This window comes from Bos indicus x Bos taurus, chromosome 2 (genome assembly GCF_003369695.1).
Source record: "Bos indicus x Bos taurus breed Angus x Brahman F1 hybrid chromosome 2, Bos_hybrid_MaternalHap_v2.0, whole genome shotgun sequence".
Taxonomy (NCBI): domain Eukaryota; kingdom Metazoa; phylum Chordata; class Mammalia; order Artiodactyla; family Bovidae; genus Bos; species Bos indicus x Bos taurus.
The window spans coordinates 131,080,276-131,097,185 of record NC_040077.1 but is presented as its reverse complement, the minus strand read 5'-3'; the positions used below and the strand labels follow the sequence as shown (position 1 = coordinate 131,097,185).

At 49.7% G+C, this 16,910-nt stretch overlaps 1 protein-coding gene across 4 annotated transcripts in view; it reads right to left on the bottom strand.

Moving 5' to 3' along the window:
• Window positions 1-10,182: 10,182 nt before the first annotated feature.
• Window positions 10,183-16,910, bottom strand: part of ECE1 (endothelin converting enzyme 1) — a 124,927-nt gene continuing 118,199 nt past the window's right edge. For all 4 annotated transcript variants that reach the window (XM_027521341.1, XM_027521349.1, XM_027521323.1 and 1 more), the window contains 4 exons: window positions 16,820-16,887; window positions 15,934-16,124; window positions 13,063-13,158; window positions 10,183-12,385 (listed from right to left, as the gene is read on the bottom strand). In XM_027521341.1, the coding sequence (XP_027377142.1) occupies window positions 12,209-12,385; window positions 13,063-13,158; window positions 15,934-16,124; window positions 16,820-16,887 (532 nt within the window). In that variant the 3' untranslated portion in view covers window positions 10,183-12,208. The remainder of the gene's footprint in view (window positions 12,386-13,062; window positions 13,159-15,933; window positions 16,125-16,819; window positions 16,888-16,910) is intronic.

Below are 16,910 nucleotides of genomic sequence, written 5' to 3'. Positions count from 1 at the left end.
AATTATGGTTCCAGACCCTGAGTTTTAAATTATTGTAACTAGGCTCAAACATATCTTTATTAATCAAAATAGGAACCATTACAATCAACACATTTCTGCCAATGAGAAATACTTTCGTTTATTCCCGTAGCATAAAAATCCGTGCTTTGGGATCCGACGAATGCTCAGACAGCATTTTCTGCATCGTGCTGGTTGTGGAAGTGTTTTCCCCTCAAAAAGTTGTCAAGCTGCTTCAAGAAATGGTAGTTGACGGGCGAGAGGTCAGGTGAATACAAAACTTAGTAACCCACTTTTGAAGCTTCGGTTGTGCGCCATGCGATCGGGCATTGCCATGGATAAGAACTGGGCCCTCTCTGTTGACCAGTGCTGGCCGTAGGCGCTGCAGTTTTCTGTGCATCTCATCAATTTGCTGAGTGTACTTCTCTGATGTAATGATTCTGCTAGGATTCAGGAAGCTTTGGTGGATCAGACCATCAACAGACCACCAAACAGAGCCCATGACCCTTTTCTTGATGCAAGTTTGGCTTTGGGAAATGCTCTGGAGTCCCTTCTTAGTCCATCTGCTGAGCTGGTTGTTGCTGGTTGTCATATAAAAATCCACTTTTCGTTGCATGTCACAATCCAGTCGAGAAATTGTCGTGGTTGCATAGAACAAGAGAAGATGATGCTTCAAAATGGTGAGTTTTTGATTTGCAATCAGCTCACGAGGCACCCACTTAACGAGATTTTTCACCTTTCCAGTTTGCTTCAAATGCCAAATGACCATGGAATGGTCGCTGCTGAGTTCTTGGGCAAGTTCTCTTGTACTTGCAAGAGGATCAGCCTTGATGCCCCTCTCAGTTGTTCATTGTCAACTTTGTATGGCCAACCACTGCACTCCTCGTCTTCAAGGCGAGTTTCCTTTGCAAAACTCGTTGAACCACCACTGAGCTGAACATTCATTAGCAGTTCCCAGACCAAATGCATTGTTGATGTTGCAAATGATCTCTGCTGCTTTATGATCCATTTTGAACTCGAATAAGAAAATCACTCAAATTTTCTTTTTGTCTAAAATCACTTCATAGTCTAAAATACATATAAAATAAATAGCAAGTAATAATTCATTAGCAAAGAACTTATAAAGCAAGAAATGTGCTTGAAAATGATGTTTAATGTATCTACACTTATTTAAGAAAGTATTTCAATATCAAATGGCAAATTTCAACAATCAGTTCAGTTCATTTGCTCTGTTCAGTCTGACTCTTTGTGACCCCATGGACTGCAGCACGCCAGGCCTCCCTGTCCATCACCAACTCCCAGAGCTTGCTCAAACTCATGTCCATTGAGTCTGTGATGCCATCCAACCATCTCATCCTTTGCCATCCCCTTCCCCTCCCACCTTCAATCTTTCCCTGCATCAGGGTCATTTCAAATGAATCAGTTCTTCGCATCAGGTGGCCAAAGTACTGGAGTTTCAGCTTCAACATTAGTCCTACCAATGAACACCCATTGTGATCTCCTTTAGGATGGACTGGTTTGATCTCCTTGCAGTCCAAGGGGCTCTCAAGAGTTCTCCAACACCACAGTTCAAAAGCATCAATTATTCTGTGCTCAGCTTTCTTTATGGTCCAACTCTCACATCCATACATGACTACTGGAAAAAACCATAGCTTTGACTAGATCTTTGTTGGCAAAGTAATGTCTATTCTTTTTATTTTATTTTTTAATTGTATTTTATTTTTTTAAATTTATTTTTGGCTTCACTGGGTCTTCAATGTCATGCACGAGCTCTCTGGTTTCAGCATGGGGGATCTTATTTCCCTGACCAGGGATCGAACCTGCATCCTCTGCATTGGAAGGCGAATTCTTAACCACTGGACCACCAGGGAAGTCCTTTTCTGCTTTTTAATATGCTGTCTAGGTTGGTCATAGCTTTTCTTCTAAGGAGCAAGTGTCTTTTAATTTCATGGCTGCAGTCACCATCTGCAATGAGTTTGGAGCCCAAGAAAATAGACTGTCACTGTTTCAATTGTTCCTCCATCTATTGGCCATGAAGTGATGGGACCCAATGCCTTACTCTTCATTTTTTAAATGTTGAGTTTTAAGCCAGCTTTTCCACTCTCCTGTTTCACTTTCATCAAGAAGCTCTTTATTTCCTCTTCGCTTTCTGCCATAAGGACTATGTCATCTGCATATCTGAGGTTATTGATATTTCTCCCGGCAATCTTGATTCCAGCTTGTGCTTCCTCCAGCCCAGCGTTTCTCATGATGTACTCTGTATATAAGTTAAATAAGCAGGGTGACAATATACAGCCTTGACATACTCCTTTCCCAATTTGGAACCAGTCTGTTGTTCCATGTCCAGTTCTGACTGTTGTTTCTTGATCTGCATACAGATTTCTCAGGATGTCTGGTATTTCTAAGGTGGTCTGGTATTCCCATCTCTTTACGAATTTTCCACAGTTTGTTGTGATCTACACTGTCAAAGGCTTTGGCATAGTCAATAAAGCAGAAGAAGATGTTTTTCTGGAATTATCTTGTTTTTCTGATGATCCAATGGATGTTGACAATTTGATCTCTGGTTCCTCTGCCTTTTCTAAATCCAGCTTGACCATCTGGAAGTTCTCAGTTCATGCACTGTTGAAGCTTCACTTGGAGAATTTTGAGCACTATTTTGCTAGTATGTGAGATGATGGTAATTGTATGGCAGTTTGAACATTCTTTGGCATTGCCTTTCTTATGGATTGGAATGAAAACTGACCTTTTCCAGTCCTGTGACCACTGCTGAGTTTTCTAAATTTGTTGGCATATTGAGTGCAGCACTTTCACAGCATCATCTTTCAGGATTTGAAATAGCTCAACTGGAATTCCATCACCTCCACTAGCTTTGTTCATAGTGATGCTTTCTAAGGCCCACTTGACTTCACATTCCAGGATGTCTGGCTCTAGGTCAGTGATCACACCATTGTGATTATCTGGGTCATGAAGATATTTTTTTGTACAGTTCTGCTGTGTATTCTTGCCACCTCTTCTTAATATCTTCTGCTTCTGTTAGGTCCATACCATTTCCGTTCTTTATAGAGCCCACCTTTGCATAAAATGTTCCCTTGGTATCTCTAATTTTCTTGAAGAGATCTCTAGTCTTTCCCATTCTGTTGTTTCCCTCTATTTCTTTGCACTGATCACTAGAAAAGGCTTTTTTTTACTCTCCTTGCTATTCTCTGGAATTCTGCATTCAAATGGGCATATCTTCCCTTTTCTCCCTTGCTTTTCATTTCTCTTCTTTTCACAATTATTTGTAAGGCCTCCTCAGACAGCCATTTTGCTTTTTTGCATTTCTGTTTCTTGGTGATGGTCTGATCCCTGCCTCCTATACAATGTCATGAACCTCCATCCATAGTTCTTCAGGCACTTTGTCTATCAGATCTAATCCCTTGAATCTATTTGTCACTTCCACTGTATAATTGTAAGAGATTTGATTTAGGTCATACCTGAATGGTCTAGTGGTTTTCCCTACTGTCTTCAATTTAAGTCTGAATTTGGCAATAAGGAGTTCATGATCTGAGCCACAGTCAGCTCCTGGTCTTGTTTTTGCTGACTGTATAGGGCTTTTCCATCTTTGGCTGCAAAGAATATAATCAGTCTGAATTCGGTATTGACCATCTGGTGATGTCCATGTGTAGAGTCGTCAACAATGCAAAGTTCAACAATGCAAAACTGAAGTTACTTTTGCACCAACTTAATAAATATTTTTTAAAATGTTAACCCTTTGCCTGTCTTTTAGTGCCACCATGTTCTCTCTGACCAGTTTTACTTCTCATTCTCATGGTTGCTTTCTGGCTTTTCTTCAATGTCCTTTATTAAGTTTACATTTGGATGTATTCTCCCTTGAACATCTTTTTAATCTTCATTTATGATATGATTTTGGTCTTTTATTCTCCATCACTTTCTGTACCCACAGGCTTGCAGTGGTATCTGATGTGACTTCTCTTGGAATTTGGATTATTTCTCTGCTTTGGTTAATTGAAAGATTCTTGTGTGGTTTTATTTGCTTTCTTTGTTGATTTACTTTCTTTTGGGAGGAGGGAGAGTGGGTCGATTTGAAATTAGGGAGCCACCATTGCCTGCCAAGCCTGGAAGTCTTGGTAAGTGCACTGGATATTGAATAAGCGCTGTCCAACTGGCCTCTGCAGTGGGCGGCACTGCCCAGCTTCCTTTATTCTCACCAACTTCATGTCAAATAGCATCACTTTTGTTAAACCGATGGGTGAAAAGTGTTACCTGATTGCAATTTTAAATGCATTTCCCATATTATTAGCAGGATTCTCTTTTCAAATTTTTTTTTTATTTTTTCTTCTCTGAATGAACGCTTTAAATCCTTTTTCGCCTAGTTGGCTGTTTTGTGAGTTGTTTATATATGTTCTGGATTAGCTGCACATGTTGCAAATTTTTTTTTCCAATCTGTCCCTTATCTTTTAATTAATTTTTTTTTAATTGAAGCAGAGTTGATTTACAATGTTGTGTTAGTTTCAGGTGTACAGCTGAGTGATTCAGATGTGTGTGTGTGTGTGTGTGTGTGTGTGTGTGAGCCGAGTGATTCAGATGTGTGTGTGTGTGTGTGTCAGCCGAGTGATTCAGGTGTGTGTGTGTGTGTGTGTGTGTGTGTGAGCCGAGTGATTCAGACATGTGTGTGTGTGTCAGCCAAGTGATTCAGATGTGTGTGTGTGTGTGTGTCAGCCGAGTGATTCAGATGTGTGTGTGTGTGTGTGTGTGTACTTTTTTAGATGCTTTCCCATTATAGGTTATAACAAGATACTGAATATAATTCCTGGTGCTATATAGTTGGTCCTTGTTGTCTAATCTTTTAATTTTATTTATTGTATCTGGTTTATAAATGAATTACATTTTGATGTTGCCAAATGTATTAATCGTTTCCTTTATTTATTTATTTTTTTTGTCTTCATTTGTGTGTCTGAGTGTGTGTCTGTGACTTTTTGGTTGATAGGATTAAGGTAGGTTTTCATTTCTTTAGAGGTTTTTATATTTTTAGAAATTCTACAATTACGTTCCTATTTATGAATTGTGTCTTTTCAAAGATTGCTTTGCCTACCCAAACTCATAAACATCTTCTATTTCATCTGGTACTTTTACAGTTACTGCATGTTTAGGTTTCTAGTATATGTGAAATTTATTGCTGTGATCACTACGTGTGAGAACTGTGTGAGAAAGGCAAGATCTCATTTTTTTCCCAGGTGGATAGCCTATCATGGTTTATTAAATGGTTCACCATTTCCCGACTGATTCAATGGGCATTTTTAATTGTTTTTCCATTGTTAAGTTGTGTCTTATTCATTTGCCACTCCATGGACTGTAGCCTGCCAGGTTCCTCTGTCTATGAGACTTCCCAGGCAAGAATACTGGAGTGAGTTGCTATTTCCCTCTCCAGGGGAATCTTCCTGACCCATGCATTGAACCCTCGTCTCTTGCCTTCACAGGCGAATTCTTTCTTTCGAGAAGGGCTTCCCAGGTGGTGCTAATGGTAAAGAACCTGCTTGCCAGTGCAGGAAGCATAAAACACGCGGGTTCAATCCCTGGGTGGGGAAGATCCCCTGGAGAAGGAATGGCAACCCACCCGGTATTCTTGCCTGGAGAATCCCATGGACAGAGGAGCCTGGCGGGCTACAGTCCAAGGGATCACAAGGGTCGGACGTGGCTGAGTGACTGAGCATGAGCCACTCGGGAAGCCCCCCTCTTTTTCTCCTATACTAATTCCCACAAACACATGGAATTGTTTCTGGTTCTCTAATCTATTCAAGCTGTTTTCGTTTCTTTACTCCTATGCCAGCATCACGTTATACAACTTACTAAAGCTTTACAACACATTGTGAGAGGTCCAGCGCCCTCATCATTCTTCTTCAAAATTGTCTTGGCCCTGGTACATTTTCCATTCCGTGTGAATCAGCTTATCAAATTCCATGGAAATTATCTTGGAAGTTTGGTTGAAAGTACATGGAAGTTAGAGATTTATGTGGGGGAGAACTGACATCTTTTATTGTGTTCAACTTTTCCATCCATGATAAGGATATTCATCTGCATTTATTCACGTCTTCTTTTACGTTCCTCAGGAAAGTTTTACAGGTTTTTGTGTTTTTTTTTTTGTAAGGGTTTCGCCCATTTTTCATTGTTTTATTACTGTACTAGATCCTTAAAAGTTTAGAATATTGTCTTCTCCCTCTGCAGTTCCTCAGCCCTCATGGAGAGTCTCTGCTGAATCCTTTGGCTTTCACAGTTGATTCTTATCATAGGCTGCATGTGCATGCGTGCTCAGTCACTTCAGTCGTGTCCGACTCTTTGTGACCCTATGGACTGTAACCCATCAGGCTGTCCATGGGATTCTCCAGGCAAGAATACTGGAGTGGGTCGCCATACCCTCCTGCAGGGACCTTCCCAACCCATGGACTGAACCCACATCTCGTACATCTCCTGCACTGGCAGGCAGGTTCTTTACCACTAGCGCCACCTGGGAAGCTGTAGGTTGCATACATTTTCTGGTTAGTCACATCTTGCATGTGTTTCTATCTCTTTGACTGTAGGGTAAACTCCTAGAGGATCCAGCTGGGGTTTTAATATTCCTGCTTGGGGAGGGGGGCATGCTTTCAGAGGGGAGGATCTGTCACTTACAAAAATGGGAGGAGTTTCAGGAAGGGAGGGGCAGGAACTCCAGGAAGACAAAGGGACCTGTTCACTTGGTCCTGGGGAAAGGGAGAGGAAGAGGGGCTCTGCAGGAAAAAATGTCTCCCTTCTGCACCTTCAGCCTGTGTGTGCGTGCATGTGATTCTCAAAGTAGCCCTTTCTTGGCAGCCTCTCACATGGCTTCAGGATCCACCTCTGCCGCTGCTCCCTGGTGATCTGGGTGATAAAGAACCTCTCTCAGAACACTGCTGTGAGCATTCCAGGAGAGGGTGTGTGTACAGCACACAGCACACAGCCTGACTCGCGGCAGGCATGCAGTATGGGGAAGCTTTTTTTTTTAAATTCTGTATTCATTCATTCATTGGCAAGGGTGAGTGTGTGTGTTGTAGGGGACATTCTACTCTGAAGGACAGGCAGGAGAGGGCTGGACTGTGTAAGGTGCAGAAAGGAGACTCAGGCAGCAGGGGGAGCTGGTGATGGGGAGCGATAATAAGATCTTTACAATTTATTTATTTATTTTAAATATTTATTTTTATTTATTTGGCTGCATAGAGTCTTAGTTGTGGCACATGGGATCTAGTTCCCTGACCAGGGATTGAACCCAGCCCCCCTGTATTGGGAGCACAGAGTCTTAGCCACTGGACCACCAGGGAATTCCCGATAATAAGATCTTTAAACAGCTTACTCTTTTTTTTTTTTTTTCAATCTTCAGGTGATGAGACTATGAGTGACTTTTTTTTTTTTACTTTTTTTCTTTGTGGTGGGAGGGTATAGTCCTAAGCAGCTTACTCCTCTGAGGACAGAAGAGTAGTGGGAGGGCAGGAGGCCAAGCTGGCCCGCTGAGAGACACTGGCGGCTCGGGGCTCAGGCACACCTGTCAGTGAGAAGGTTCACACCGTGTGAGCCTTCTGACGAGCTTCCAAGTGCATCACCGTCTCAAGGATCTTCACATCTCCCCAGTGCTTGTGGCTCACAACAAAGAGAAAGCTAACTGGCACCCCACACCAGTACTCTTGCCTGGAAAATCCCTTGGATGGAGCCTGGTGGGCTGCAGTCCATGGGGTCGCGAGGAGTCGGACACGACTGAGCGACTTCACTTTCACTTTTCACTTTCATGCATTGGAGAAGGAAATGGCAACCCACACCAGTGGTCTTGCCTGGAGAATCTCAGGGATGGGGGAGCCTGGTGGTCTGCCATCTATGGGGTCTCACAGAGTCGGACACGACTGAAGCGACTTAGCAGCAGCAGCAGCAGCAACTGTGTTTTAGAGCTGGAATAATGGAATCTCAGAGAAGAGATGACTCACTTCCTTTAAAGCAAGGCAGGGGGAGGAGTCTTGCTTCTCAGGTGCTTGGCTTGGGCCATCAGCCCGTCCACTTTGGGGTGCAGATCTCAATCCTCCCCCTTCGGCCAAGGCTCAGATGAACTCTCTCCCCTTTAGGAAGTGTTCTCTGGCCACCTCAGCCCACGGGACTTGGCCTCTTCGGTGCTGGGGTGCTGTGGGGTGGCCGTCTCAATCGCGGTATCATTTACAGCTATTGTGTGTTCCCTCATCCACCCACCCACCCACTCGCCCGTTTGTCCAATAGTCCCTGGCTGGCCCAGGCGCCGGGCTGCTGGGGGTGGGGCAGGCAGCTCCGAAGCCTGAAGAATTAGGGCCTGTGTTAGGAGTTGAATTTGCCCCCGCCCCTCCATTCATGTTGAGGCTGAAATCCCCAGTACTTCAGAATATGACCTTAGAGGTTATATTACATGCAGTTAAGATGCATGTAATATATGTAATATATGACACATGTATAATATGTAATATATATAATGCATGTAATATATGACACATGTATAATATGTAATATATATAATGCATGTAATATATGTAATATACGACACATGTATAATATGTAATATATATAATGCATGTAATATATGTAATATATGACACATGTATAATATGTAATATATATATATATAATGCATGTAACATAAGTTCATTACATGAACTTACAAGCAGTTAAGATGAGGTCAGGGGAGTTCCTTAGTGGTTAAGACTCTGTGTTCCCAATGCTGGGGGCCCAGATTCAATCCCTGGTCAGGGAGCCAGCTCCCTCACACCACAGCTAAGAGTTTGCATGACACAAATAATAGATCCAGCATGCTACAGCAAAGACCCAGAGCAGCCAAATACATACATGAACACAAGTGAGGTCACTACAGTAGGCTCTGGGCTTCCCAGTGACTCAGACCATAAAGAGTCCGCCTGCAATGCAGGAGACACAGATTCCATCCCTGGGTCGGGAAGATCCCCTGGAGAAGGAAATGGCAACCCACTCCAGTATTCTTGCCTAGGAAATCCTGTGGACAGAGGAGCCTGGCAGGCTACAGTCTATGGGGTCACAAAGAGTTGGACAGGACTGAGCGGTTAACACTTTCACTTTCAGAGAAGGCCCTAATTCAATATGACTGATGTCCTTATAAAAACAGAGAAGAACACAACATTGTTAATCGACTATACCCCAATATAAAATAAAAATTAAATTAGAAAGGAATTTGGATACAGAGGCAGACACATGCAGAGAGAACATCATGTGAGATGAAGGCAGAGACTGGAGGGATGTTTCCAGAAGCACCTAAGGGAGAACTTTTGGGAGCACCAAAGACCACCAGCAAACCCCCAGGAGGGGGGCTGGAGGCCTAGATCCTCCTTCACATTCCTCAGCACGAATCAGCTCAATCTCAGACTTACAGCCTCCAGAACCGTAAGAGAATACATTTCTGTTGTGTAAGGTACCACGCTGTGACACTTTGTTATGGCAGCCCCAGCATTAAGACAGTCTGGTAGGAGAGGGAAGCCTGTATGAGCCACCTGATCTGGACTGCAGGTCAGGAATGGCTTCCTAGAGGTGATGCTGACCTGGGCATTGCAGAATGAGTAGGAGTTCATCAGCCAAAAGAAGTCAGGGTAGGGTATCCAGGCAGAGGGAAGAATATATGTAAAACCCAGGAGAGGCATGAGGGTATGTCAGAGACTCTTCCTTGAACTGCCTGCCGTGTCCACGCACCTGAGGCCTGGAAACAGTGATGACATCCTTCATTCCAAGATAATGGAAGTATTTTTACCAGGAGGTCCCTTGAGCCCATGTGGCGACATGCATCATTCTCACCAGCAGGGGGCCCTCACATGCTCTTAGTGACGGCGGAAGAGGGGCCAGGTGGGCACAGGTGGCTCAGCTGGTAAAGAATCGCCTGCAATGCAGGAGACCTGGGTTCGATCCCTGGGTTGGGAAGATCCCCTGGAGAAGGGCAAGGCTACCCACTCCAGTATCCTGGCCTGGAGAATTCCATGGACTGTATAGTCCACGGGGTCGTAGAGTCGGCCACGACAGTGACATTCACTGACTCACTCACTCACTCAAGGCCTCTGCTCTGGGGAGGAGGTGCAGCCAGCCCCGGGGACACTGGCGGCGCCACAGGACACAGCTTGCCTGGGGGAAGCCACTCTCGGTCACACGGCCTTCGGTATAAGTACTTTATTTCAGTTACAATGGTGCCACACAGAACTACAGTAGCACGGAACGTGATAATACAAAAAAGCAGATTCCCAGCTCCAAACCCCACTCCCCTGTCCCCGCAGAGACGCCGGCCCGTGGGGCTCCCTTGAGGGAGGGCGGCTGCCCAAAGCTCCAGGGCAGGGGGCGGGCACCAGGCGGGTGGGGGCTTCGCTTGCTTCCACGCCTGCGCTGCCCTCTGCCCCCCGGAAACGGTGAGGGCAGCAGACGCCCCGTCTGGCTGGACCCTTAGCCCTGGACGGCTGCCGTTCGCCGGGGGCTCCCAGTCCCCAGACCAGGGGGTTGGGACCCTGCTCTGGGGAGGCTGGAGGGCGGGAGAGAGCCCGGCCCTCCGTGGCGGCGTGAGCGGCAGCCTGCGAACTCCGCTCCTTCTCCGCCCCGTGCTCCCTTCCTCTGACAAGCCCCCCGACGACTGCCCGCCCCAGCTCACGGGCGCGTCTGACAGGGCGCCTGGCGGTGGCCGAGCTGCCGTCTGCTCCTCCGGGGGACTCTGGCTCCTCTGGGGGGCGGCGGGCCTCGGCCGCGCGGAGGAGACGGCATTGCCCGTGCCCTACCACCTCAGGCCAGACCCACCGTGCCTGCCCCCTGAACCGCCCCCCCAGCCAGGAGCACCCCCCAAGAAGAGGAGGGTCCCCGGCAAGTACTGTCTCCACTCAGCCAGGCCTGAGGGTGGGCTGGAGCCCGGGGCACGTTCAGGGGGTCCTCAGAGTCCTGACCGCGGTGCCGCTGACAGGCAGGCCCAGGCCTCTGGGCAGCCATGAGGGGGCAACTGTGTGGGCCCTGGTGCGGAGGGTGGTCTCCTTGGCGGGGGCCTGGGCGCAGCCCCAGATAAGGCACTCAGCAGGAAGCCAGGGCCGCCTGTGGTCCTGGGAGCCAGGAAGGGAGGTGGTGGAGGTCGGAGCCCAAGCGAAGACCCGGTCCCCGGGCGATGAGCGCTGCTTTCTCTCTTCTTCCCCTGGGAGAAGAGGCGTGCAAGGCAGACTCTGAAACGGCTGGGATGGGGCGCTGCAGAGCGGCTGCGGGTCCCGGGCTGGTGGAGGTGCCCAAAAGCAAGGGGACGGAGAGAGGACCCCGTGACATGGCAGAGAGCTCTGACGCGGGGTCTCAGCCTCGCAAGGCTCGTGACCCAGGTCCGGGGTGCTCGGGCACATCCAGACTGGGTTGGAGGGCACAGACCTGGCCTCACGCAGCTATCAGTCCCCTAGTGTGACTCAGGGGACCAGAGTTTCCTTGCTGGGGGGTCCCCACTGATGGACTCTAGGTTCAGAGGCAGGTATCCCCAGGGGGTGGTGCCAACTAGCTGCCCCTCCCTCTGCTGGGAGTAAGAACCAGGGGAGGGGGCTGGAACCACACACCCCAAGGGCAGAAGCACCTCTCCACGTGGGGACCTGCTCAGTGGCCCGGAATCCTGCTTCAACCCAACCTTGTAGCAAGGAAGGAAGAGAGGGAGCTAGTCAGGGGCTTTCCCTTGTCCACAGGTTATTTAGAAAAACAGAACATAATAAATATACCGATCCTTTCCATAAAAAAAAAAAGTGTTTTAAATGCATCATTTCCCTGAAGGTTTCCAGTGTATTCCACAATGTTTAAAAAATAGTTTCCCCAAAAATATATCTTTAAAGCATTTGACACAGTGGTATTTGTGGTATATCTGGTGCTGCATGTGGGCGGAGGGGGCTGGGCTCCCCTGCCCTTGTCGGTGAGGGTCCAGGCCCGGTGGGCAACCCGGCTAACGCCCCAACACCCATCAGAGTTGACACACGTGTGCCTGGGATGAGCGGGTCTTCACAGGGGGTCAAATCTCAGCTTACGGTGAGAGCTCATGTCACAGGCTTGGTTCCGGCTGACCACCCTGCAGCGTCGGGGGAGGGGGCTGGCCGCCGGATGGAGGGGGCAGTCTTGTGGGCCCAGGGGGGTGTTCTCGGGCCCCCCCCCGCCTTGCCCTCCATCTCGGCTCTGGGTGCCTGGCCCTTCACCAGACTTCACACTTGTGATGCGGGTTCATGGGTGAGCCGGGCGGGCAGTGGAAGTGTTCCGAGAACTCCTTGGAGTTGGAGATGGAGCCGATGACCCGGAAGCGGGAGGGGCTGTGGGGATCGGTGATGAGACCTTCGTGCGAACTCTCGGGGGTGCGGACGGAGCACCAGACCTTTGAGGGGGTGATAAAGGAGAGGGCAGAGTCACTGCGGTCCCTGAGGCCGCCAGACTGGCCCCATCACTGTAACAGGGAAATAAGCGCCCCTCTGGTTCTGAGACCCCCATGACAGGCCTGCCACCTGGGTTAGGAGGAAGCAGAGGGCTGGGGGCCTTCATCCAGCTTCCTCTCCTGCAGCCAGACCAGCTGAATGTCTGTCCTGGGCATGTGAGATACGCTTCACCTGCACAAAAGATTCTGCCCCTAAACCAGTTTGAACACTTTGCACTGAGTCCAGATCACTCCTTTCCTGGGCAGAACCAACTGACTCGTGACCTTGTGGCTCTGGGCACCAACAGAAATCTACACGCTGATTGCCAACTCTAGGGACGACCTGGGACGCCTTGAGTTTAAGACATTTCTAGAACCGCAGAACTGGGAGGGCCCTTAGCCATCCAAGCAAACCTGTCCTCTCCTCTACTTGATGCAGGAATTCCTCTAACAGGGTTCTCGACCCTTCCTTGAATTTCTCCAAAGATGAAGCTCGCCCTCTTAAAGGGTAAATGCCCTGTGGACGGACCCACGAGCTAGGGCTTCTCTATTTGAGGAAATTTGCCTTTTGGTTTTCAGCGCTCCTAGAACTCAAGATGGCAGACTGTGCCTGGGTATTAGTTTTTCTCTAAAGAACTCACCTGTGCAAAACTCAGGAAGAAGAGCTGGTTGTTGGTGAGACCCAGGGTGGGCAGTGTCTGCTCAGCCCCATTCTTCTTGACCCAGTTCTGGTAGGCCTGTGGGGAGAACAGAGCTCAGGGTCCGCGTGACAAGGGAACAATTGGGGTGGCAGTGAGGGGCTAGTGGGGGCGACCTTCGAAGATACATCCTGTTGGGACAGGGCCTGGCTTCTGGGGGTCTTGGGCCTCAGCTCTGAGCCTAACTCAGCCTAGAGGAGCCGCCCTCTACCTGCACTCATCCCAAAGGGAGCTCATTCAACCCCACGGCTTTAAATACCACCTCGATCTAAATACAGATGCACCCTGCCAGCTCCAGCCTTTCCTGGGAACATTCAACTGCTCCAGCTGGACATCCAAGATGCATTTTACACACACACACACACACACACACACACACACACACTGCTTTCCCATCACAGTAAATGATGCCAACCACAAAAGCTGAGCACCAAAGAACTGATGCTTTTGAAGTGTGATGTTGGAGAAGACTCTTGAGAGTCCCTTGGACTGCAAGGAGATCCAACTAGTCCATCCTAAAGGAAATCAGTCCTGAATATTCATTGGAAGGACTGATGCTGAAGCTGAAACTCCAATACTTTGGCCACCTGATATGAAGAACTGACTCACTGGAAAAGACCCTGAAACTGGGAAAGACTGAAGGCGGGAGGAGAAAGGGATGACAGAGGATGAGATGGTTGGATGGCATCACCGACTTGATGGACATGAGTTTGAGTAAACTCCAGGAGTTGGTGATGGACAGGGAGGCCTGGCATGCTGCAATGCCATGGGGTCGCAAAGAGTCGGACACGACTGAGCAACTGAACAGAACTGAACCACCTAGTTACTCAGGCCCAAACCCCAGGACCCTCCTTTGATTCATCTTTCAATCAACCAAACAGCCCTACTCTAACCACATCTCACCCTTCACGTTGCTCTAGCCCATCTCTTGCCTGGACAACCTCACAGCAGCTTTCTAACTAGTCTCCTTGACCTCAAACTGGTCCAATTCCAACCCCATCCCAACACAGCAACTCAGGTCATCCTCATAAAGCAGGGGCTGGCGACATTTTCTGTAAAGGGTCAGAGAGTAAGTCTTTTCAGCTTTGGAAGCCAAACAGTTTCTCTGCTGCAATAGCTCAAGGAACACCCTGATAGATGAAAACAATCACAGGCACCATGGAGATGAGTGGGTGTAGCTGTCCCCTCTCTCCCACAACTTTGATTTATTTTTATTGATTTAGCCAGCTAAGGGCTGGATGTGGCCCCCAGGCTGTAGGTCTGCTGACCTGGTTGTAGAGGGTGACGCAGATCCTTCCCCTGTGCAAACCCCCGCAGTGGCTCCCGCTGCAGCCAGAATAAACCCCAAGGTCCTTGCTCAGTCAACAGAGGCCGTAGCCGGGACAGCCACTCCTCCGGCCACCCCTCCTGCACCGGGCCATACCCTCCATCCCTGCCACGTCCTTCTTCCTGTCCTGGGCTGTGCGAGGCTTGGGTCCACCTCGCGGCCTCGGCATTTACTCTTCTTTCCCTGCCTCTTTCTCACCCTACTAGACTCCGTTCAAAGGTCATCCCCTCTAGAAGGCCTCCCCTGACCACCCTCTCCCCTATTTCTCTTTATTCCTTTGGCCTGTCTTGTCTTCTTCATCTTATCAGCACCTGACATCATCACATTTATCCATGGAGGTGTGAACTGCCTTCCTCCCCATCCCTGACCCGCTACAGTTGGGGGCTTCATGAGAGCAGGACCCATCGCTGTTTCGTCCCAGAACCACCAGCACCAAAACAGCGGGTCAAAATTTTGCAACACACTTTCCCTGACTAACAGACGTCGGGCAAGTCACCGGATGTTTCTGGGTTGTTTCTGGTTGGTTCTGTCTCCTGCACTGCTGCTGCTGCTGCTGCTAAGTCGCTTCAGTCGTGTCCGACTCTGTGCGACCCCACAGACGGCAGCCCACTAGGCTCCCCTGTCCCTGGGGTTCTCCAGGCAAGAACACTGGAGTGGGTTGCCATTTCCTTCTCCAATGCATGAAAGTGAAAAGTGAAAGTGAAGTCGCTCAGTCATGTCCAACTCTTCGTGACCCCGTGGACTGCAGCCTACCAGGCTCCTCCGTCCATGGGATTTTCCAGGCAAGAGTACTGGAGTGGGGTGCCATCGCCTTCTCCATCTCCTGCACAGTTGGCGTGAAATACCTAATCGTAGAGTTCCCAGCGGCCCCGGCCCACAGGCCTCAGCACACAGCATCTCTCGGGCTTCCTGCTCTCGCTGCCACGGGGAGGAGGAGGAGGCTCTGCCTTAGCCTCTGGCATCTCTCTCTTCCAACTCAGCCAACATCGCCGAGGGCCACCCCAGACTAGACCCGGCGCCCAAGCCGTCACGTGCCATCTCTCTCACACCCAGCAATGCAGGGACGAACACAGCCACATGCACAGAGGCTCAGGGAGGCTGAGTGACTCACTCCAGAACCAGGACTGGAGCCAGAACTGGCTCCGTGAGCAGTGTCCCCCTCCCTCCCCGCCCTGGCCCACCGCTGCCTGGGTCAGGGGCAGCTTCCCCTGCAAAGGGAGGGACAGGCAGGTCTTCAGGTGGGTCCAGCCCAAGCCCATTCTGGTGACCCTCAGTGGGGGGTGGACTTGGGGTACACAGCCTGTGTGTGCCAGGTCCGAGCCGGGTGCTTCACAGACACCCTTTCACTCAGTCCGCACTGCCACCCATTCCACAGATGCGGCCACTGAGGCCCAAAGACGCCGTTGTGCATGCCCACCACTCTTAACCGAGAAGCATCTGGACAGACCCAGAGCTGGGTCTGGGGTGTGCAGGGAGGGGCCTCCTACCCGATAGGCCGCCTTGAGGCCCCCGTTGTCGGCGATGTTTTCGCCGAGGGTGTGCCGGCCGTTCACCGGCTCCCCGTTCACGCTATAGTTGCCGTACTGCTCCACCATGCACGCGGTCTGCTGCTTGAACGCCTCCACGGACGAGTTCTTCCACCAGGGCCGGAGGTTCCCATCCTTGTCGTACTCTCGGCCTGCGGGGTCAGAGGGCAGCGTCAGGCTGGGCGGGGGAGAGACACAGCTGGGCACTGAAGGGCCCGGATGCATCAGCCATCTGGGGTGGGTGGGGGAGGGAGGAACGTGACCCGCCTAAGGACCCGCACGTTCAAAGTTCCGGTGGAGCTGTATTCACGGTCGAGGCTGGTGAAGGGCCTCTGACCCTGCGCCCAGTGGCGGGGGGAAGGCAGCGGGCAGCGCAAAGGTCACAGGAAGGTCCTGCCTCCTCACTTTGTCTCAGGGTCCCCAAGGCAGGAGGCAATGAGGGGGATTCTGGACGTTAGCTGGTGAGGCACTAACTCTTCTACTTGTCGTTGGACCAGAGAAGTGTCTGGGGTAGTTGAGGAATGTTCGCTCCCCACTGACTACAGGGGGAGCACTGTACTACCCCCCAGCACCTCACACCTTCGGGGAGCAGGGTGTCCCACTGTGAGCCTGCCCAGTCCTCATAATCACCACATGATCAGCACACCCATTTTATAGATAAGAAAATAGAGGCCTGAGGAAATGACGGGGCTTGTGAGAGGGCACACAAATTGGCAGGTGTCTGGGCCAGGATTTTAACTTTCCATCTCCTCCTGTCTCCAAGGCTAAGATGCATAGGAGCAAAAGCAGGAGCAGCGGTGCCAGGAAGGTGGGGATTCATCTGAAGAGGACCCCGAGGAACCCGTACCTTGATCATCAAAAGCATGAGTCAGCTCGTGGCCCACGACGACGCCGATGCCGCCGAAGTTTAAGGCACTGGAAGGGGAGACACGGGGGTG